The 22,453-nt window shown below is 38.5% G+C and overlaps 10 protein-coding genes across 10 annotated transcripts; 6 read left to right on the forward strand and 4 right to left on the reverse strand.

Moving 5' to 3' along the window:
* Positions 1 to 26: 26 nt before the first annotated feature.
* On the reverse strand, positions 27 to 1,392 carry SAPINGB_P006204 (uncharacterized protein; the record flags this gene model as incomplete). Its single annotated transcript, XM_032000916.1, has 2 exons — positions 27 to 380; positions 490 to 1,392. 2 exons carry the CDS (start codon positions 1,390 to 1,392, stop codon positions 27 to 29), a joined length of 1,257 nt encoding a protein of 418 aa, XP_031856807.1.
* Positions 1,393 to 1,912: 520 nt separating this feature from the next.
* On the reverse strand, positions 1,913 to 2,806 carry SAPINGB_P006205 (uncharacterized protein; the record flags this gene model as incomplete). Its single annotated transcript, XM_032000917.1, has 1 exon — positions 1,913 to 2,806. One exon carries the CDS (start codon positions 2,804 to 2,806, stop codon positions 1,913 to 1,915), a length of 894 nt encoding a protein of 297 aa, XP_031856808.1.
* Positions 2,807 to 3,848: 1,042 nt separating this feature from the next.
* On the forward strand, positions 3,849 to 4,459 carry SAPINGB_P006206 (uncharacterized protein; the record flags this gene model as incomplete). The annotated part of the gene is made up of 2 exons (XM_032000918.1): positions 3,849 to 4,050; positions 4,323 to 4,459. 2 exons carry the CDS (start codon positions 3,849 to 3,851, stop codon positions 4,457 to 4,459), a joined length of 339 nt encoding a protein of 112 aa, XP_031856809.1.
* A 457-nt stretch (positions 4,460 to 4,916) lies between these two features.
* SAPINGB_P006207 (uncharacterized protein) lies at positions 4,917 to 5,501 on the forward strand (the record flags this gene model as incomplete). Its single annotated transcript, XM_032000919.1, has 1 exon — positions 4,917 to 5,501. One exon carries the CDS (start codon positions 4,917 to 4,919, stop codon positions 5,499 to 5,501), a length of 585 nt encoding a protein of 194 aa, XP_031856810.1.
* Positions 5,502 to 5,776: 275 nt separating this feature from the next.
* On the forward strand, positions 5,777 to 6,850 carry SAPINGB_P006208 (uncharacterized protein; the record flags this gene model as incomplete). Its single annotated transcript, XM_032000920.1, has 1 exon — positions 5,777 to 6,850. The coding sequence occupies one exon, from the start codon at positions 5,777 to 5,779 to the stop codon at positions 6,848 to 6,850; it is 1,074 nt and encodes a 357-aa protein (XP_031856811.1).
* Positions 6,851 to 7,322: 472 nt separating this feature from the next.
* SAPINGB_P006209 (uncharacterized protein) lies at positions 7,323 to 10,776 on the forward strand (the record flags this gene model as incomplete). Its single annotated transcript, XM_032000921.1, has 7 exons — positions 7,323 to 7,585; positions 7,650 to 8,920; positions 9,046 to 9,200; positions 9,263 to 9,525; positions 9,570 to 10,054; positions 10,107 to 10,266; positions 10,317 to 10,776. The coding sequence occupies 7 exons, from the start codon at positions 7,323 to 7,325 to the stop codon at positions 10,774 to 10,776; spliced, it is 3,057 nt and encodes a 1,018-aa protein (XP_031856812.1).
* A 288-nt stretch (positions 10,777 to 11,064) lies between these two features.
* SAPINGB_P006210 (uncharacterized protein) lies at positions 11,065 to 14,337 on the reverse strand (the record flags this gene model as incomplete). Its single annotated transcript, XM_032000922.1, has 1 exon — positions 11,065 to 14,337. One exon carries the CDS (start codon positions 14,335 to 14,337, stop codon positions 11,065 to 11,067), a length of 3,273 nt encoding a protein of 1,090 aa, XP_031856813.1.
* A 103-nt stretch (positions 14,338 to 14,440) lies between these two features.
* On the reverse strand, positions 14,441 to 16,582 carry SAPINGB_P006211 (uncharacterized protein; the record flags this gene model as incomplete). Its single annotated transcript, XM_032000923.1, has 1 exon — positions 14,441 to 16,582. The coding sequence occupies one exon, from the start codon at positions 16,580 to 16,582 to the stop codon at positions 14,441 to 14,443; it is 2,142 nt and encodes a 713-aa protein (XP_031856814.1).
* Positions 16,583 to 16,941: 359 nt separating this feature from the next.
* Positions 16,942 to 19,010, forward strand: SAPINGB_P006212 (uncharacterized protein; the record flags this gene model as incomplete). The annotated part of the gene is made up of 3 exons (XM_032000924.1): positions 16,942 to 17,005; positions 17,076 to 17,450; positions 17,518 to 19,010. 3 exons carry the CDS (start codon positions 16,942 to 16,944, stop codon positions 19,008 to 19,010), a joined length of 1,932 nt encoding a protein of 643 aa, XP_031856815.1.
* Positions 19,011 to 22,096: 3,086 nt separating this feature from the next.
* SAPINGB_P006213 (uncharacterized protein) lies at positions 22,097 to 22,384 on the forward strand (the record flags this gene model as incomplete). Its single annotated transcript, XM_032000925.1, has 1 exon — positions 22,097 to 22,384. One exon carries the CDS (start codon positions 22,097 to 22,099, stop codon positions 22,382 to 22,384), a length of 288 nt encoding a protein of 95 aa, XP_031856816.1.
* Positions 22,385 to 22,453: the final 69 nt, after the last annotated feature.

A 22,453-nucleotide genomic window follows, 5' to 3' on the forward strand; every position in this document is an offset into this window, starting at 1 on the left:
TAGGTTTAACAATAGGCGGAGAAGGTTCAGTAATTGAATCCACCAAAAATCAAAAGAAGGTAAGACAATATCATCATCAGAACCGACCAACGGTTTAGAATCAGAACAAGAATAAAAGAAGAACCGACCAACGGTTCAGAATCAAAAGGAACAATATCCGAATCGACCAACGATTCAGAATCAAAACAAATAGGAGCTGAACTGACACACGGTTCAGACTCCAAACAAACAACAGTAGAACCGACATACGGTTCAGAATTAAAACAAGAATCATCAGTGGAACCAACAAACGGTTTACCAACTGAATCAATATCAAGTCCTGAGTTTGAACAATACTCAGAAACTTGACCAACAAAACAATCTTCATCGCCGACACACGGCTCAGAGGAATCAAAAGTTCGGATTCCAAATCATCAAACGACTCGGAGCAACTGTTACCAAACTTTTTCAGAAACAACAGATGTCTCGGACACAAAAAGCGGAACTCACAAATGGATCATCATCAACTATCTCAGAAAATTCATCAATAGTCTCAGCAAACCAACCTCTTGAGGTTTTAGCCTCCTTAGATTCCTTGTCATCCTTATTATCTTGGCGAGCAGCCTGAACCTCTTCCCAAGAGACATGACAATTGTTGGAAGTATGACCACGCCTCTTACAACGGAAACATTTAATACCATCACCCTTAGATTTGTTATTGTACTTCTTTGATGAAGCAACGAACGCTTCAGTCGAAAGAGTAGCTGGAGGTCCAGTAATCTTCAACAACTTGGCCCATTTATCAGTGTTCCGGATGAAGTTGTTGATATCAAGGTTGTCAGTATTGTTGTTACTATCAAAGCGGTGCTCCAAGGCGTACTGGATGAAGCGCTCACAATTGGGACCCATTGAGGCCAAAGCGTTGAAGGCCACAACCGAATCAGGCGACAATGATTGGTAGATGGAACGCCATGTAGCAACATAAGAACGAACAGAAGAAACAAACTTTGGACCAACATCAATATTGCCAGCATAGAGGGATTTCATAAGTGAGATGACATCGGCGGGTTGAAGTTGACTATACTCCTGATGAAGATAAAGCCAGAGGTCACGGCCTCTAATGGCCACATCATTAACATGTTCGATCAACTCAGGAGAAATGTTGTTGAGGATGACATCATGGACGACGGTATCAAGCGAGGCGGTGAGGTCTTCGAGGGATTCATTAGCAGCTGGATTGACAGTACCAGCTTCGACATAAAGATGGACACCATTATTCATAGCACGAAGACCCAAAAGAATTTTGGTAGCCCAGACATGATAGTTGAGAGGAGTGAGTTTTTCAGAGGAAGTAAGATTAATATAAGCCGAAGTGCGGCCCATAACCTGTTGAACTGTGACACGGGAAGTCATGATAATAATAGAAAATATTATCCAAGAAAAGTATATATTGAAATATATAAGATAAAACAGTTGTATAAGAAGAAAGAAAAAGGAAAAGAAAAATTATAAAAGTTGGGGAAGAAACCTTCCTTATATACCCAAGGAAAAGAAAAATTTGCAGTGGTGAAAATTTTTCATTTGGGTTTGTCCCAAAGTTGAGTGGGTTTGTATTACACTTCAACTTTGTAACAAATTAAGGAGGGTAACCACAGTCACATAAGGGCTTAAACCTAATGCGGCTAAAACTAAAATAAACATAGATTGTCAACCATAGTTTCCCACCCAAACTCACGTCCATTATCAACTGCACTAGTCTGCGACAACATTGCATGCTCAACAAACAAAACAATCTTCATCGCCGACACACGGCTCAGAAGAATCAAAAAGTTCGGATTCCAAATCATCAAACGACTCGGAGCAACTGTTACCAAACTTTTCAGAAACAACAGATGTCTCGGACACAAAAGCGGAACTCACAAATGGATCATCATCAACTAACTATCTCAGAAAATTCATCAATAGTCTCAGCAAACCAACCTCTTGAGGTTTTAGCCTCCTTAGATTCCTTGTCATCCTTATTATCTTGGCGAGCAGCCTGAACCTCTTCCCAAGAGACATGACAATTGTTGGAAGTATGACCACGCCTCTTACAACGGAAACATTTAATACCATCACCCTTAGATTTGTTATTGTACTTCTTTGATGAAGCAACGAACGCTTCAGTCGAAAGAGTAGCTGGAGGTCCAGTAATCTTCAACAACTTGGCCCATTTATCAGTGTTCCGGATGAAGTTGTTGATATCAAGGTTGTCAGTATTGTTGTTACTATCAAAGCGGTGCTCCAAGGCGTACTGGATGAAGCGCTCACAATTGGGACCCATTGAGGCCAAAGCGTTGAAGGCCACAACCGAATCAGGCGACAATGATTGGTAGATGGAACGCCATGTAGCAACATAAGAACGAACAGAAGAAACAAACTTTGGACCAACATCAATATTGCCAGCATAGAGGGATTTCATAAGTGAGATGACATCGGCGGGTTGAAGTTGACTATACTCCTGATGAAGATAAAGCCAGAGGTCACGGCCTCTAATGGCCACATCATTAACATGTTCGATCAACTCAGGAGAAATGTTGTTGAGGATGACATCATGGACGACGGTATCAAGCGAGGCGGTGAGGTCTTCGAGGGATTCATTAGCAGCTGGATTGACAGTACCAGCTTCGACATAAAGGTGGACACCATTATTCATAGCACGAAGACCCAAAAGGATCTTAGTAGCCCAGACATGATAGTTGAGAGGAGTGAGTTTTTCAGAGGAAGTAAGATTAATATAAGCCGAAGTGCGGCCCATAACCTGTTGAACTGTGACACGGGAAGTCATGATAATAATAGAAAATATTATCCAAGAAAAGTATATATTGAAATATATAAGATAAAACAGTTATATAAGAAGAAAGAAAAAGGAAAAGAAAAATTATAAAAGTTGGGGAAGAAACCTTCCTTAAATATCTGAGGGAAAGAAAAATTTGCAGTGGTGAAAATTTTTCATTTGGGTTTGTCCCAAAGTTGAGTGGGTTTGTATTACACTTCAACTTTGTAACAAATTAAGGAGGGTAACCACAGTCACATAAGGGCTTAAACCTAATGCGGCTAAAACTAAAATAAACATAGATTGTCAACCATAGTTTCCCACCCAAACTCACGTGCATTATCAACTGCACTAGTCTGCGACAACATTGCATGCTCAACACACAGTAATATGATAAGGTGACTGCTTAACTCTCATGCCAAGGAACTGCTCGACTGGGCCCAAGTCTTTCATCTTAAACATAGATGACAAAGAAGACTTGGTTTTGGCAATGACTTCAGAAGAATTGCCAGAAATAAGTAAATCATCAACATACAGTGCGATAATAACCATGGTGTTGGAATATATGTCATGGTACTATCGTGTATTTCAACATTATCCCATAACATTTTTTTTTTCCCAATTACACTCTCTACATTGTTACATTATTCACTAGCAACTACTAGCCCATTACCATTGGAGTTACAATAATTGTTACAATCAAGACTCCCTATTGCTAAAGAAAATTTTCAAGATGCTCTTTTAAATTTTCTTCATTACAGAAACCTTTCTTGTTTTCTTTCTCTTCTTTTTCTCGCTACTCTAAATTTACGCAAAACTGTTTTTATTAAATACTCTTTCAGCTTTCAGCTTATCAATCGTATTTACTTATTAACTCTTGCTTTTAGGTATGATAGCGAACTTTTATTATTTTATTATTTTATTATTTTTATCATTTATATAATTCTTATATATACTCTAAATTTACGGAAAACTGTTTTTATTAAATACTCTTTCAGCTTTCAGCTTATCAATCGTATTTACTTATTAACTCTTGCTTTTAGTCTTCTCCGCTATGTCTAATCACGGAAACACTACAGGAGTCAATGAAGGACCCTCATCCTTCGAGTCAGCCAGCACTGGAAGTTCTGTTGCCCACTCAACATCTGAGACCCATTCAAAGAACAACGCCAGCTCTTATGAGACATTCGCCGATCTCCCTGTTCATCGTCAAATTGATCTCGCTGACCGTTCTGGATTTACCTGTTGGAATATACGTGTGTCGTGTTGAGACCTGTTGAGTGTAGGGTCCAGTTCCAACACTATCCACCGTTTGTGTATCACGAGATTTTCCCAGTAACATCATGAAAGAGTTACTACTTAACAATAAGTAGGCTCTGTGGTGTAGTGGTAACACGCACTCAGGCCATATGAGTGAGACTGGGGTTCGATCCCCCGTAGTGCCGTTCTTTTATGGTTGTCCAGCTTAGCTTCCTATTTTAGCTGTTCAACATTACCGTTAGACAATTAACCATTGCCAACATACCAGTTTGTTCCGAAGGATGTGAAGCTGAATTAAAAGTCTTAGCAGACTTGACAGCTTACATTAGAAACTCAAACTTCAAAGCTAGTCCTCCCCCATCTCAAAACATGGTAGATCCAGATCCTTTAGTATACACACCGTAGTCACTTTCATTACGAATAAACCCAAGTTTGACAAGAGCACCATGAATCTTCTCATTCCAACACAAAGGAGCTTGCTTTAAACCATATATGTTGAGCATGCAATGTTGTCGCAGACTAGTGCAGTTGATAATGCACGTGAGTTTGGGTGGGAAACTATGGTTGACAATCTATGTTTATTTTAGTTTTAGCCGCATTAGGTTTAAGCCCTTATGTGACTGTGGTTACCCTCCTTAATTTGTTACAAAGTTGAAGTGTAATACAAACCCACTCAACTTTGGGACAAACCCAAATGAAAAATTTTCACCACTGCAAATTTTTCTTTCCCTTGGGTATATAAGGAAAGTTTCTTCCCCAACTTTTATAATTTTTCTTTTCCTTTTTCTTTCTTCTTATATAACTGTTTTATCTTATATATTTCAATATATACTTTTCTTGGATAATATTTTCTATTATTATCATGACTTCCCGTGTCACAGTTCAACAGGTTATGGGCCGCACTTCGGCTTATATTAATCTTACTTCCTCTGAAAAACTCACTCCTCTCAACTATCATGTCTGGGCTACTAAGATCCTTTTGGGTCTTCGTGCTATGAATAATGGTGTCCACCTTTATGTCGAAGCTGGTACTGTCAATCCAGCTGCTAATGAATCCCTCGAAGACCTCACCGCCTCGCTTGATACCGTCGTCCATGATGTCATCCTCAACAACATTTCTCCTGAATTGATCGAACATGTTAATGATGTGGCCATTAGAGGCCGTGACCTCTGGCTTTATCTTCATCAGGAGTATAGTCAACTTCAACCCGCCGATGTCATCTCACTTATGAAATCCCTCTATGCTGGCAATATTGATGTTGGTCCAAAGTTTGTTTCTTCTGTTCGTTCTTATGTTGCTACATGGCGTTCCATCTACCAATCATTGTCGCCTGATTCGGTTGTGGCCTTCAATGTTGAGCATGCAATGTTGTCGCAGACTAGTGCAGTTGATAATGTACGTGAGTTTGGGTGGGAAACTATGGTTGACAATCTATGTTTATTTTAGTTTTAGCCGCATTAGGTTTAAGCCCTTATATGACTGTGGTTACCCTCCTTAATTTGTTACAAAGTTGAAGTGTAATACAAACCCACTCAACTTTGGGACAAACCCAAATGAAAAATTTTCACCACTGCAAATTTTTCTTTCCCTTGGGTATATAAGGAAAGTTTCTTCCCCAACTTTTATAATTTTTCTTTTCCTTTTTCTTTCTTCTTATATAACTGTTTTATCTTATATATTTCAATATATACTTTTCTTGGATAATATTTTCTATTATTATCATGACTTCCCGTGTCACAGTTCAACAGGTTATGGGCCGCACTTCGGCTTATATTAATCTTACTTCCTCTGAAAAACTCACTCCTCTCAACTATCATGTCTGGGCTACTAAGATCCTTTTGGGTCTTCGTGCTATGAATAATGGTGTCCACCTTTATGTCGAAGCTGGTACTGTCAATCCAGCTGCTAATGAATCCCTCGAAGACCTCACCGCCTCGCTTGATACCGTCGTCCATGATGTCATCCTCAACAACATTTCTCCTGAGTTGATCGAACATGTTAATGATGTGGCCATTAGAGGCCGTGACCTCTGGCTTTATCTTCATCAGGAGTATAGTCAACTTCAACCCGCCGATGTCATCTCACTTATGAAATCCCTCTATGCTGGCAATATTGATGTTGGTCCAAAGTTTGTTTCTTCTGTTCGTTCTTATGTTGCTACATGGCGTTCCATCTACCAATCATTGTCGCCTGATTCGGTTGTGGCCTTCAACGCTTTGGCCTCAATGGGTCCCAATTGTGAGCGCTTCATCCAGTACGCCTTGGAGCACCGCTTTGATAGTAACAACAATACTGACAACCTTGATATCAACAACTTCATCCGGAACACTGATAAATGGGCCAAGTTGTTGAAGATTACTGGACCTCCAGCTACTCTTTCGACTGAAGCGTTCGTTGCTTCATCAAAGAAGTACAATAACAAATCTAAGGGTGATGGTATTAAATGTTTCCGTTGTAAGAGGCGTGGTCATACTTCCAACAATTGTCATGTCTCTTGGGAAGAGGTTCAGGCTGCTCGCCAAGATAATAAGGATGACAAGGAATCTAAGGAGGCTAAAACCTCAAGAGGTTGGTTTGCTGAGACTATTGATGAATTTTCTGAGATAGTTGATGATGATCCATTTGTGAGTTCCGCTTTTGTGTCCGAGACATCTGTTGTTTCTGAAAAGTTTGGTAACAGTTGCTCCGAGTCGTTTGATGATTTGGAATCCGAACTTTTTGATTCTTCTGAGCCGTGTGTCGGCGATGAAGATTGTTTTGTTGGTCAAGTTTCTGAGTATTGTGTTGAACTGTGACACGGGAAGTCATGATAATAATAGAAAATATTATCCAAGAAAAGTATATATTGAAATATATAAGATAAAACAGTTATATAAGAAGAAAGAAAAAGGAAAAGAATGTTGAGCATGCAATGTTGTCGCAGACTAGTGCAGTTGATAATGCACGTGAGTTTGGGTGGGAAACTATGGTTGACAATCTATGTTTATTTTAGTTTTAGCCGCATTAGGTTTAAGCCCTTATGTGACTGTGGTTACCCTCCTTAATTTGTTACAAAGTTGAAGTGTAATACAAACCCACTCAACTTTGGGACAAACCCAAATGAAAAATTTTCACCACTGCAAATTTTTCTTTCCCTTGGATATTTAAGGAAGGTTTCTTCCCCAACTTTTATAATTTTTCTTTTCCTTTTTCTTTCTTCTTATATAACTGTTTTATCTTATATATTTCAATATATACTTTTCTTGGATAATATTTTCTATTATTATCATGACTTCCCGTGTCACAGTTCAACAGGTTATGGGCCGCACTTCGGCTTATATTAATCTTACTTCCTCTGAAAAACTCACTCCTCTCAACTATCATGTCTGGGCTACCAAAATTCTTTTGGGTCTTCGTGCTATGAATAATGGTGTCCACCTTTATGTCGAAGCTGGTACTGTCAATCCAGCTGCCAATGAATCCCTCGAAGACCTCACCGCCTCGCTTGATACCGTCGTCCATGATGTCATCCTCAACAATATTTCTCCTGAGTTGATCGAACATGTTAATGATGTGGCCATTAGAGGCCGTGACCTCTGGCTTTATCTTCATCAGGAGTATAGTCAACTTCAACCCGCCGATGTCATCTCTTATGAAATCCCTCTATGCTGGCAATATTGATGTTGGTCCAAAGTTTGTTTCTTCTGTTCGCTCTTATGTTGCTACCTGGCGTTCCATCTACCAATCATTGTCGCCTGATTCGGTTGTGGCCTTCAACGCTTTGGCCTCAATGGGTCCCAACTGTGAGCGCTTCATCCAGTATGCCTTGGAGCACCGCTTTGATAGTAACAACAATACTGACAACCTTGATATCAATAACTTTATCCGGAACACTGATAAATGGGCCAAGTTGTTGAAGATTACTGGACCCCCTGCTACTCTTTCGACTGAAGCGTTCGTTGCTTCATCAAAGAAGTACAATAACAAATCTAAGGGTGATGGTATCAAATGTTTTCGTTGTAAGAGGCGTGGTCATACTTCCAACAATTGTCATGTCTCTTGGGAAGAGGTTCAGGCTGCTCGCCAAGATAATAAGGATGACAAGGAATCTAAAGAGGCTAAAACCTCAAGAGGTTGGTTTGCTGAGACTATTGATGAATTTTCTGAGATAGTTGATGATGATCCATTTGTGAGTTCCGCTTTTGTGTCCGAGACATCTGTTGTTTCTGAAAAGTTTGGTAACAGTTGCTCCGAGTCGTTTGATGATTTGGAATCCGAACTTTTTGATTCTTCTGAGCCGTGTGTCGGCGATGAAGATTGTTTTGTTGGTCAAGTTTCTGAGTATTGTTCAAACTCAGGACTTGATATTGATTCAGTTGGTTCCACTGATGATTCTTGTTTTAATTCTGAACCGTATGTCGGTTCTACTGTTGTTTGTTTGGAGTCTGAACCGTGTGTCAGTTCAGCTCCTATTTGTTTTGATTCTGAATCGTTGGTCGATTCGGATATTGTTCCTTTTGATTCTGAACCGTTGGTCGGTTCTTCTTTTATTTCTTGTTCTGATTCTAAACCGTTGGTCGGTTCTGATGATGATATTGTCTTACCTTCTTTTGATTTTTTGGTGGATTCAATTACTGAACCTTCTCCACCTAATGTTAAACCTATTGTTACACCAAAATCCGTTTTTCTCCATTCTTTTACTTATCTTTTTGTTACCATCATGTTGTTTTCCTTGATTTTAATTGTCGTCTGGCATCCTTCTTCAATCTTGGATTTAAGTCATTCAGTCCATCACGTTTTTGTTGCTGAATCTACTACTTCTGCTGAGGCCAACTTAGTTGTTGGGTCTGATTCTTTTGACTTTATCCATGATACCGGTGCTACCAGTCACATTTGCAATAACATCTCATATTTTTCTTCTCTCTTCGTCCCACTTCGGCTACCATTCGTGGTCTTGGTTCTGCTACTGCTGAGGGGGTTGGCGACATTGTCGTTGATCTTCTTGGTAAAGATGACCAGCCTTGTGACCGCGTTGTTCTTCGAGATGTTTTATATGTTCCTAAGATTCCTCGCAATTTATTTGCTGCTCGTCGAGCTACTGCTGGTGGTTGTCGGTTCATTCAAGACCTTAACCATATTTCTGCTGTTGAAAATGGCAAAACTCGAGTCCACGCCATTGCCATGGGTGACTTGTACTTTTGTCGTTTCCGAGTTGTTTTGCCTTCAAGCCTGTCCATGAGGTGTTTGCTGTTGAGTCGTCTGCCAATCTTTGGCACAAGCGACTTGGTCACGCCAGTGTGGACGTTCTCAAGAAATTATCTAAGTCACTTTCTGTCAAGCCTACTCATTTTGAGGTTGTGGATAGTCATAAGTGTGACGCTTGCTTGGGTGGCAAAGCCACAGCATTGCCATTTAATGGTACCACAGAAAAAGCTAGTCGTCCTTTGGAGTTATTTGTTTCTGATTTAAGCGGTCCTCATGTCGCTACCCTGTGGGTCATCGTTATGTCTTAACCATTATGGATTATTATTCCAGGTACTCTTATGTGGAGTTGTTGGTTAGGAAAAGTGATGCAAGTCTTGCCATTCGTAACTTTATTGCTAGGTGTGAATCTTATTTTTCTGGTGATTCTGCTGGTGATCGAGTTGCATATTTTCATTCTGATAATGGCGGCGAATACATTTCCAAAGACCTGGAGCAGTTCTTTGTGTCTAAGGGTATCAAGCATACTTATACAGTTCCTCATACTCCTCAGCAAAATGGTGTTGCTGAGCGATTGAATCGCACATTATTTGAAAAAGCCAAGTCTATGCTTTTATATGCTCATGCTCCTGAGTATTTATGGGGTGAAGCTGTCAAGTCTGCTAATTATATTAGGAACCGTCTTCCTAGTCGTACCACTGGTGGTGTTGCACCTCTTCAACTTTGGACGGGTAAACCTCCTAGTTATCACCATATGAAAGTATTTGGTTGTCAAGCTACAGTTGTTCTTCCTGGTGCTAAAAGAGAATCTAAGTTAAGTTCAAATACTGAAGCTGGTGTTTTTGTTGGGTATTCTTTGGATCATTACAGCTTATCGAGTTCTTCTTGATTCAAGCATTGTTGAAGCCAGGAGTGTTTACTTTGATGAGTCCAAGTTTCCATTTATGAAAAGTGATAAGGACTTGTCTATTAATGGTACTGGTGTTGGGTTTAGTGTTGGGTCTAGTATTGGTTCTGGTTCAGGGTCCATGTCAGGACCTTGTTTTGATTCTAAGGGACTGGTTTAGGATCTAATGTTAGGGTTAATTCTATTGCTAGTTCTGATTCAAGTTCTGGTTCTAGTTTTGGGTCTCATAGATCTTTACCAGCATCCTCATCTGGTTCTGGTTCTGGTTCTATTTGTGCTTTACCGTCTCCGTCTTCTTCTCCGTCTCATTCTCCGTCGCTTTCTTCTTCTTCTTCTTCTATTATCGTTCATAAGCCTCGTTCTGTTCGTCGCATTTTGTCTACACCTTCTGCTCCTCTTGAGTCTCCTACTCTTCCTTCTATTCCTTCTGTTCCATCTCTTCCTAGTTCTCCTATTCTTCCACCTTCAGATCATGATGTCTCTATCTCTCCTGACTCAAGTCCTATTGTTTCTCCTTCGGAATATATTCCTTCACAATTAGACTTATCTGAAGCTGGTCCATCTATTAATGAATCTGATATTTCTGGTGATTCTGGGATCTCGCAACGAGGGGGTGATATTGTTGAACTGTGACACGGGAAGTCATGATAATAATAGAAAATATTATCCAAGAAAAGTATATATTGAAATATATAAGATAAAACAGTTATATAAGAAGAAAGAAAAAGGAAAAGAAAAATTATAAAAGTTGGGGAAGAAACCTTCCTTATATACCCAAGGGAAAGAAAAATTTGCAGTGGTGAAAATTTTTCATTTGGGTTTGTCCCAAAGTTGAGTGGGTTTGTATTACACTTCAACTTTGTAACAAATTAAGGAGGGTAACCACAGTCACATAAGGGCTTAAACCTAATGCGGCTATAACTAAAATAAACATAGGTTATCAACCATAGTTTCCCACCCAAACTCACGTGCATTATCAACTGCACTAGTCTGCGACAACATTGCATGCTCAACACCTCCCCTTGTCGCAGAATCACCTACTGCCTTCATACCAAGTAGTCCCCTCAATGTCTCAAACTTCACACGACCAAGATTCTTAGTGAACATATCTGCCAACATCACTTGAGTATCAAGATACTCCAGATGAATTACTCCACTGCGAATATAGTGACGCACAACATGATAACGAACATCAATATGCTTGGTACGACGATGAAACACTGGGTTCTGAGCCAAAGCAATACATCCCTGATTGTCCTCAAACATAGTCACTGGCAACGGAATAGGAATCTTGCAAAGAGACAACAACTGATTAATCCAGAAGCATTCCTTAGACGCATCAGACAATGACATATACTCAGACTCGACGCTGGACGATGCAGGACTAACTTGCTTTCGACAAGCCCAAGTAATGGGACCACCAGACAGAATGAAAACATACCCAGTAAATGACTTACGGTCCTGCTTGTCCTGTGCATAGTCGGCATCACTATAACCAACAAGCTTGTAGACTTTCTGAGCTCGATATTCAAGACCAAGTTCAGCAGTACCCTTAAGATAACGAAGAGTATGCTTAGCAGCTTCCATATGAATAGACTTAGGATTCTGCATATATCGACAAAGAAAGCTAACAGCAACAGCAAGATCAGGACGAGCACAATTAGCAGCATAAATCAGCTTACCAATAATACTGCGATACATGGAGGCATCGGTAGCAGAATCAGACTCGGAAAAATCAGAAAGATCACGAGTGGGTAAAGGAGTCTTGACACTTGAACAATTCTGCATACCAAACTCCTCCAACATGTCAAAAATATAACGTGAAACATCCACAGTAATATGGTAAGGTGACTGCTTAACTCTCATGCCAAGGAACTGCTCGACTGGGCCCAAGTCTTTCATCTTAAACATAGATGACAAAGAAGACTTGGTTTTGGCAATGACTTCAGAAGAATTGCCAGAAATAAGTAAATCATCAACATACAGTGCGATAATAACCATCGTAGACCCAGATCCTTTGGTATACACGCCGTAGTCACTTTCATTACGAATAAACCCAAGTTTGACAAGAGCACCATGAATCTTCTCATTCCAACACAAAGGAGCTTGCTTTAAACCATATAAAGACTTCTTCAAATGACACACTTTAGATTCCTGGCCTTTGACAACAAAGCCTTTAGGTTGTCTCATATAAATATCTTCTTTGAGATCACCATTAAGAAATGCAGTCTCGACATCCATATGATGAACCTGGAACCCAAACTGAGCAGCAATAGCAAGAACAATCCTTACAGTCTCGTAACGAACAACAGGAGCAAAAGTTTCAGTATAATCAATACCTTCAACTTGCGAAAATCCAATACACACGAGACGAGCTTTGTAACGTTCAATTGAACCGTCAGCTTTGCGCTTAACTTTAAACACCCATTTGCTATTGATAGCCTTGCGACCAGGTGGGAGATCAACCAATTCCCAAGTACCATTGCGTTTAAGAGACGACATTTCAATAACACAGGCTTCAAGCCAAAACTCAGCTTCTTCACTAGACATAGCTTCTTCAAAACTACTAGGATCTGTAAAAACAAGTAAAGCCACATCATCATACTCAAAGCGGAGAGATTTGAGACGACGATAAGAAATACACTCTTCTTCAGCTGGACGTTTTGCAGGTGTTGCAGACACTGGAGATTGTTTCAAAGAATTTTCACAAAGGTGTTTAGAAGGAGGTGAAACAATGTCATCAGAACTCGGGCGTTTGGCAGGAGTTATAGAAGGTAAACGAACAGCAACAACACGAGATCGAGATTTAGGCAAAACAGCTTGAGTATCATCCTTAGTGACAACACTAACACCAGCTTGGTCAAGAGAGTTAACAAGATCAGACGAAGGAGATTCTTGACTAAGTGGCACTACTTCCAACTCAACAGAAGGTGGTGGAGTGGGAGACGAAGCAATGATAGACGGTTGAAACCCAATATCACCCCCTCGTTGCGAGATCCCAGAATCACCTGAAATATCAGATTCATTAATACCAGCTTCAGATAAGTCTAATTGTGAAGGAATATATTCCGAAGAAGAAACAATTGGACTTGAGTCAGGAGAGATAGAGACATCATGATCTGAAGGTGGAAGAATAGGAGAACTAGGAAGAGATGGAACAGAAGGAATAGAAGGAAGAGTAGGAAGAGTAGGAGACTCAAGAGGAGCAGAAGGTGTAGACAAAATGCGACGAACAGAACGAGGCTTATGAACAATAATAGAAGAAGAAGAAGAAGGAGGCGGCGACGGAGAATGAGACGGAGAAGAAGACGGAGACGGAGACGGTAAAGCACAAATAGAACCAGAACCAGATGAGGATGCTGGTAAAGATCTATGAGACCCAAAACTAGAACCAGAACTTGAATCAGAACTAGCAATAGAATTAACCCTAACATTAGATCCTAAACCAGTCCCCTTAGAATCAAAACAAGGTCCTGACATGGACCCTGAACCAGAACCAATACTAGACCCAACACTAAACCCAACACCAGTACCATTAATAGACAAGTCTTTATCACTTTTCATAAATGGAAACTTGGACTCATCAAAGTAAACACTCCTGGCTTCAACAATGCTTGAATCAAGAAGAACTCGATAAGCTGTACGATCCAAAGAATACCCAACAAAAACACCAGCTTCAGTATTTGAACTTAACTTAGATTCTCTTTTAGCACCAGGAAGAACAACTGTAGCTTGACAACCAAATACTTTCATATGATGATAACTAGGAGGTTTACCAGTCCAAAGTTGAAGAGGTGCAACACCACCAGTGGTACGACTAGGAAGACGGTTCCTAATATAGTTAGCAGACTTGACAGCTTCACCCCATAAGTATTCAGGAGCATGAGCATATAAAAGCATAGACTTGGCTTTCTCAAATAATGTGCGATTCAATCGCTCAGCAACACCATTTTGTTGAGGAGTATGAGGAACTGTATAAGTATGCTTGATACCCTTAGACACAAAGAACTGCTCCAGGTCTTTGGAAATGTATTCGCCGCCATTATCAGAATGAAAATATGCAACAACTCGATCACCAGCAGAATCACCAGAAAAATAAGATTCACACCTAGCAATAAAGTTACGAATGGCAAGACTTGCATCACTTTTCCTAACCAACAACTCCACATAAGAGTACCTGGAATAATAATCCATAATGGTTAAGACATAACGATGACCCACAGGGGTAGCGACATGAGGACCGCTCAAATCAGAAACAAATAATTCCAAAGGACGACTAGCTTTTTCTGTGGTACCATTAAATGGCAATGCTGTGGCTTTGCCACCCCAAGCAAGCGTCACACTTATGACTATCCACAACCTCAAAATGAGTAGGCTTGACAGAAAGTGACTTAGATAATTTCTTGAGAACGTCCACACTGGCGTGACCAAGTCGCTTGTGCCAAAGATTGGCAGACGACTCAACAGCAAACACCTCATGGACAGGCTTGGAAGGCAAAACAACTCGGAAACGACAAAAGTACAAGTCACCCATGGCAATGGCGTGGACTCGAGTTTTGCCATTTTCAACAGCAGAAATATGGTTAAGGTCTTGAATGAACCGACAACCACCAGCAGTAGCTCGACGAGCAGCAAATAAATTGCGAGGAATCTTAGGAACATATAAAACATCTCGAAGAACAACGCGGTCACAAGGCTGGTCATCTTTACCAAGAAGATCGACGACAATGTCGCCAACCCCCTCAGCAGTAGCAGAACCAAGACCACGAATGGTAGCCGAAGTGGGACGAAGAGAAGAAAAATATGAGATGTTATTGCAAATGTGACTGGTAGCACCAGTATCATGGATAAAGTCAAAAGAATCAGACCCAACAACTAAGTTGGCCTCAGCAGAAGTAGTAGATTCAGCAACAAAAACGTGATGGACTGAATGACTTAAATCCAAGATTGAAAAAGGATGCCAGACGACAATTAAAATCAAGGAAAACAACATGATGGTAACAAAAGATAAGTAAAAGAATGGAGAAAAACGGGATTTTGGTGTAACAATTGGTTTAACAATAGGTGGAGAAGGTTCAGTAATTGAATCCACCAAAAAATCAAAAGAAGGTAAGGCAATATCATCATCAGAACCGACCAACGGTTTAGAATCAGAACAAAAAATAAAAGAAGAACCGACCAACGGTTCAGAATCAAAAGGAACAATATCCGAATCGACCAACGATTCAGAATCAAAACAAATAGGAGCTGAACTGACACACGGTTCAGACTCCAAACAAACAACAGTAGAACCGACATACGGTTCAGAATTAAAACAAGAGTCATCAGTGGAACCAACAAACGGTTTACCAACTGAATCAATATCAAGTCCTGAGTTTGAACAATACTCAGAAACTTGACCAACAAAACAATCTTCATCGCCGACACACGGCTCAGAAGAATCAAAAAGTTCGGATTCCAAATCATCAAACGACTCGGAGCAACTGTTACCAAACTTTTCAGAAACAACAGATGTCTCGGACACAAAAGCGGAACTCACAAATGGATCATCATCAACTATCTCAGAAAATTCATCAATAGTCTCAGCAAACCAACCTCTTGAGGTTTTAGCCTCCTTAGATTCCTTGTCATCCTTATTATCTTGGCGAGCAGCCTGAACCTCTTCCCAAGAGACATGACAATTGTTGGAAGTATGACCACGCCTCTTACAACGGAAACATTTGATACCATCACCCTTAGATTTGTTATTGTACTTCTTTGATGAAGCAACGAACGCTTCAGTCGAAAGAGTAGCTGGAGGTCCAGTAATCTTCAACAACTTGGCCCATTTATCAGTGTTCCGGATGAAGTTGTTGATATCAAGGTTGTCAGCATTGTTACTATCAAAGCGGTGCTCCAAGGCGTACTGGATGAAGCGCTCACAATTGGGACCCATTGAGGCCAAAGCGTTGAAGGCCACAACCGAATCAGGCGACAATGATTGGTAGATGGAACGCCACGTAGCAACATAAGAACGAACAGAAGAAACAAACTTTGGACCAACATCAATATTGCCAGCATAGAGGGATTTCATAAGTGAGATGACATCGGCGGGTTGAAGTTGACTATACTCCTGATGAAGATAAAGCCAGAGGTCACGGCCTCTAATGGCCACATCATTAACATGTTCGATCAACTCAGGAGAAATGTTGTTGAGGATGACATCATGGACGACGGTATCAAGCGAGGCGGTGAGGTCTTCGAGGGATTCATTAGCAGCTGGATTGACAGTACCAGCTTCGACATAAAGATGGATACCATTATTCATAGCACGAAGACCCAAAAGAATTTTGGTAGCCCAGACATGATAGTTGAGAGGAGTGAGTTTTTCGGAGGAAGTAAGATTAATATAAGCCGAAGTGCGGCCCATAACCTGTTGAACTGTGACACGGGAAGTCATGATAATAATAGAAAATATTATCCAAGAAAAGTATATATTGAAATATATAAGATAAAACAGTTATATAAGAAGAAAGAAAAAGGAAAAGAAAAATTATAAAAGTTGGGGAAGAAACCTTCCTTATATACCCAAGGGAAAGAAAAATTTGCAGTGGTGAAAATTTTTCATTTGGGTTTGTCCCAAAGTTGAGTGGGTTTGTATTACACTTCAACTTTGTAACAAATTAAGGAGGGTAACCACAGTCACATAAGGGCTTAAACCTAATGCGGCTATAACTAAAATAAACATAGGTTATCAACCATAGTTTCCCACCCAAACTCACGTGCATTATCAACTGCACTAGTCTGCGACAACATTGCATGCTCAACAGATATTGGGTTTCAACCGTCTATCATTGCTTCGTCTCCCATTCCACCACCTTCTGTTGAATTGGAAGTAGTGCCACTTAGTCAAGAATCTCCTTCGCCTGATCTTGTTAATTCTCTTGACCAAGCTGGTGTTAGTGTTGTCACTAAGGATGATACTCAAGCTGTTTTGCCTAAATCTCGATCTCGTGTTGTTGCTGTTCGTTTACCTTCTATAACTCCTGCCAAACGCCCGAGTTCTGATGACATTGTTTCACCTCCTTCTAAACACCTTTGTGAAAATTCTTTGAAACAATCTCCAGTGTCTGCAACACCTGCAAAACGTCCAGCTGAAGAAGAGTGTATTTCTTATCGTCGTCTCAAATCTCTCCGCTTTGAGTATGATGATGTGGCTTTACTTGTTTTTACAGATCCTAGTAGTTTTGAAGAAGCTATGTCTAGTGAAGAAGCTGAGTTTTGGCTTGAAGCCTGTGTTATTGAAATGTCGTCTCTTAAACGCAATGGTACTTGGGAATTGGTTGATCTCCCACCTGGTCGCAAGGCTATCAATAGCAAATGGGTGTTTTAAAGTTAAGCGCAAAGCTGACGGTTCAATTGAACGTTACAAAGCTCGTCTCGTGTGTATTGGATTTTCGCAAGTTGAAGGTATTGATTATACTGAAACTTTTGCTCCCGTTGTTCGTTACGAGACTGTGAGGATTGTTCTTGCTATTGCTGCTCAGTTTGGGTTCCAGGTTCATCATATGGATGTCGAGACTGCATTTCTTAATGGTGATCTCAAAGAAGATATTTATATGAGACAACCTAAAGGCTTTGTTGTCAAAGGTCAGGAATCTAAAGTGTGTCATTTGAAGAAGTCTTTATATGGTTTAAAGCAAGCTCCTTTGTGTTGGAATGAGAAGATTCATGGTGCTCTTGTCAAACTTGGGTTTATTCGTAATGAAAGTGACTACGGTGTGTATACCAAAGGATCTGGGTCTACCATGGTTATTATTGCACTGTATGTTGATGATTTACTTATTTCTGGCAATTCTTCTGAGGTCATTGCCAAAACCAAGTCTTCTTTGTCATCTATGTTTAAGATGAAAGACTTGGGCCCAGTCGAGCAGTTCCTTGGCATGAGAGTTAAGCAGTCACCGTACCATATTACTGTGGATGTTTCACGTTATATTTTTGATATGTTGGAAGAGTTTGGTATGCAGAACTGTTCAAGTGTCAAGACTCCTTTACCCACTCGTGATCTTTCTGATTTTTCCGAGTCTGACTCTGCTACCGATGCCTCCATGTATCGCAGTATTATTGGTAAGCTGATTTATGCTGCTAATTGTGCTCGTCCTGATCTTGCTGTTGCTGTTAGTTTTCTTTGTCGATATATGCAGAGTCCTAAGTCTATTCATATGGAAGCTGCTAAGCATACTCTTCGTTATCTTAAGGGTACTGCTGAACTTGGTCTTGAATATCGAGCTCAGAAAGTCTACAAGCTTGTTGGCTATAGTGATGCCGATTATGCACAGGACAAGCAGGACCGTAAGTCCTTTACTGGTTATGTTTTTATTCTGTCTGGTGGTCCCATTACTTGGGCTTGTCGAAAGCAAGTTAGTCCTGCATCGTCCAGCGTCGAGTCTGAGTACATGTCATTGTCTGATGCGTCTAAGGAATGCTTCTGGATTAATCAGTTGTTGTCTCTTTGCAAGATTCCTGTTCCGTTGCCAGTGACTATGTTTGAGGACAATCAGGGATGTATTGCTTTGGCTCAGAACCCAGTGTTTCATCGTCGCACCAAGCATATTGATGTTCGGTATCATGTTGTCCGTCACTATATTCGCAGTGGAGTGATTCATCTGGAGTATCTTGATACTCAAGTGATGTTGGCAGATATGTTTACTAAGAATCTTGGTCGTGTGAAGTTTGAGACATTGAGGGGACTACTTGGTATGAAGGCAGTAGGTGATTCTGCGACAAGGGGAGGTGTTGAGCATGCAATGTTGTCGCAGACTAGTGCAGTTGATAATGCACGTGAGTTTGGGTGGGAAACTATGGTTGACAATCTATGTTTATTTTAGTTTTAGCCGCATTAGGTTTAAGCCCTTATGTGACTGTGGTTACCCTCCTTAATTTGTTACAAAGTTGAAGTGTAATACAAACCCACTCAACTTTGGGACAAACCCAAATGAAAAATTTTCACCACTGCAAATTTTTCTTTCCCTCAGATATTTAAGGAAGGTTTCTTCCCCAACTTTTATAATTTTTCTTTTCCTTTTTCTTTCTTCTTATATAACTGTTTTATCTTATATATTTCAATATATACTTTTCTTGGATAATATTTTCTATTATTATCATGACTTCCCGTGTCACAGTTCAACACTGTGGATGTTTCGCGTTATATTTTTGATATGTTGGAAGAGTTTGGTATGCAGAATTGTTCAAGTGTCAAGACTCCTTTACCAACTCGTGATCTTTCTGATTTTTCCGAGTCTGACTCTGCTACCGATGCCTCCATGTATCGCAGTATTATTGGTAACACCTTTGGGATTTTTCGCACTTTTTCCCCTAGTAAAGTGGTGGTTTACTAAACAAATAGACGTGGTAAATTTATTTTTTCCCCCACTATAAAAATTGCTTAATAAACATTTTTTTTTTTTTATTTAACACACACACCTGGTAAATTTAATATTTTCAGTGGTTAAATAAGCACACACACCTGGTTAAATAAGCACAACCACCTGGTTAAATAAGCAAATTTAAATGTTTAATTCACCGCATATAATAAATTTAGAATTTTTGAAATTTTTGAAATTTTTTTAAAAAAATCCTTAAATTAAATTATAAATTACAGAATTATATATTTATATATATATAGCTTGGTAACAATGCCTCAAGCTTGTTCGTCAAGTGAGCATCATCATTAGTTCTTCTCTGTAGTAACGCGTCAAGCTTGTTCGTCAAGCGAGCATCATCATTAGTTCTTCTCTGTAGTAACGCGTCAAGCTTGTTCGTCAAGCGAGCATCATCATTAGTTCTTCCAAGTTACAACGCTTCAAGCTTGTTCGTCAAGCGAGCATCATCATTAGTTCCTCTTAGTATTAATGCCTCAAGCTTGTCCTTCAAGCGAGCATCATTGTTCGTTCTTCTCAGTATCAACGCGTCAACTTGTTTAAGTGAGCATCATCGGTTATTCTTCTAAGTATCAACGCGTCAACTTGGTTAAGTGAGCATCATCTTTCTTTTTTCTAAGTATCAATGCATCAAACTTATTCGTCAAGTGAGCATCATCGTTCTTTCCTCCAAGTATAAACGCGTCAAAATCGTTTGTCGCCAGCAAGTGAGCCATCTTCATAGTTGTAAAACTATTTTAAGTTGTTAATATTATGACCTTTTCTGAAAAAAAAAAAAAAAAAAAAAAAAGATTTATAGTACTTTAAACTTCTGAAATTTCCATATCTTATAAGGCGAATTGTATTAGAAAAAAAAAAAAGTGATGTGTTGAAAGAAAAGAAAAGGTGAAGAGCAGCTTTTTTATACTTTTTTAAAGATTTAATCTAAAGAGAATTCTTATTGGCTGAGGAAAGAAATATGCACTGTGGTAAAAATGTACTTTAAGTCTAATTGGCTCTATCATAATTTTGTTATATTAGTAATCATTGTTCTTATGGAAATATCTTATTGTTATGTTTGATAAATAGTTTAAATATGTCTATTTTGTTGTAAGAAACTAGAAATTAAAATATTATTTCATCTATTATTTCCAACTTAACAATCAATTTATTTTTTATATATATATATATATATATATATTCATCATATTAACAATAAATAAAAGATAAAAGATCTACCCTATAACACACTCCAATCAACATATAAACTTATGGTTACATAATGATTGATTAAGGCTCAACAAAACTTAGTCCTGCTGAAGCTGTTGACAAAACCAATTATCCGTATTATATATTTTATATATATACTTATCTATTTTCTAGTAATAATGCCCCGGAATTTATTTAGTACTTGGACACGGACTTAAAGGAGCAGTCAACGTATGGAAATTCAGATTCTATATTTGGGCCATCTTTGTCAGATGTAAATTACATCATGATGTATTTTATTTATGTGGTATGTGCTTGTGAATTGGAGGAAAATGATTAAGAAAGAACTTGTGGTTTGGGTATGGGATATTATCTTTTAAAAAAGATAGAGGGCGTATTACTAGTAAGACATAATAAAAAATAGATATAAAATAGATAAAAAAAATAAAAAATAGATAAAAAATAGATAAAAAATAGATAAAAAATAGATAAAAAATAGATAAAAAATAGATATAAAATAGATATAAAATAGATAAAAAATAGATAAAAAATAGATATAAAATATATAAAAAATTAAATAAAAAATAGATAAAAAAATAGATAAAAAAATAAATAAAAGATAAAAAATAAATATAAAATAAATATAAAATTAATATAAAATTAATATAAAATAAATATAAAATAAATATAAAATTAATATAAAATAAATATAAAATAAATATAAAATAAATATAAAATAAATATTGAGTTTTAAAAAAGAATATATATTTTTACTACAGTTTCAGTCAGAGCATTTTTATTTTTATATTTATATTTGAAATTTTATTATTATTGTTAGATAAAAAAAAATAATAATAAATAGAAAAATAAATGTCAGTGTGCTGGGAAATAATTTTTTTGTGTTGGGAAAAACAAAAAATAAATAAATAAATAAATAAATTTATTTTAAATAAACTTTAATAAAAAAATAAATTTAAATAAAAAAAATAGAAAAATAAAAAACCAAAATTCATTTGTGTGGGAAAAAATAAATATTTTTGTTGATTTTTAATAAAAAATATTAAAAAATAATAATAAAAAAAAGATGCTTATTTAACCACGTCAAATGTTTATTTCACCAGATGAAAATAAATAATGTGCTTATTTAACCAGGTGGGTTGGGTTATATAACCAGGACTCCAAAAGCTCCAGAGTAAAAATTTCATTTTGTGTGGTGGGAGTCACTTTTTGTTAGTGAAATATTCCAAAGGTGTAAGCTGATTTATGCTGCTAATTGTGCTCGTCCTGATCTTGCTGTTGCTGTTAGCTTTCTTTGTCGATATATGCAGAATCCTAAGTCTATTCATATGGAAGCTGCTAAGCATACTCTTCGTTATCTTAAGGGTACTGCTGAACTTGGTCTTGAATATCGAGCTCAGAAAGTCTACAAACTTGTTGGTTATAGTGATGCCGACTATGCACAGGACAAGCAGGACCGTAAGTCATTTACTGGGTATGTTTTTATTCTGTCTGGTGGTCCCATTACTTGGGCTTGTCGAAAGCAAGTTAGTCCTGCATCGTCCAGCGTCGAGTCTGAGTATATGTCATTGTCTGATGCGTCTAAGGAATGCTTCTGGATTAATCAGTTGTTTTGAGATGGGGGAGGACTTGCTTTGAAGTTTGAGTTTCTAATGTAAGCTGTCAAGTCTGCTAAGACTTTTAAT

This window comes from Magnusiomyces paraingens, assembly GCF_902498895.1.
Source record: "Magnusiomyces paraingens strain CBS 517.90 genome assembly, contig: contig5, whole genome shotgun sequence".
In the NCBI taxonomy this organism is placed as follows: domain Eukaryota; kingdom Fungi; phylum Ascomycota; class Dipodascomycetes; order Dipodascales; family Dipodascaceae; genus Magnusiomyces; species Magnusiomyces paraingens.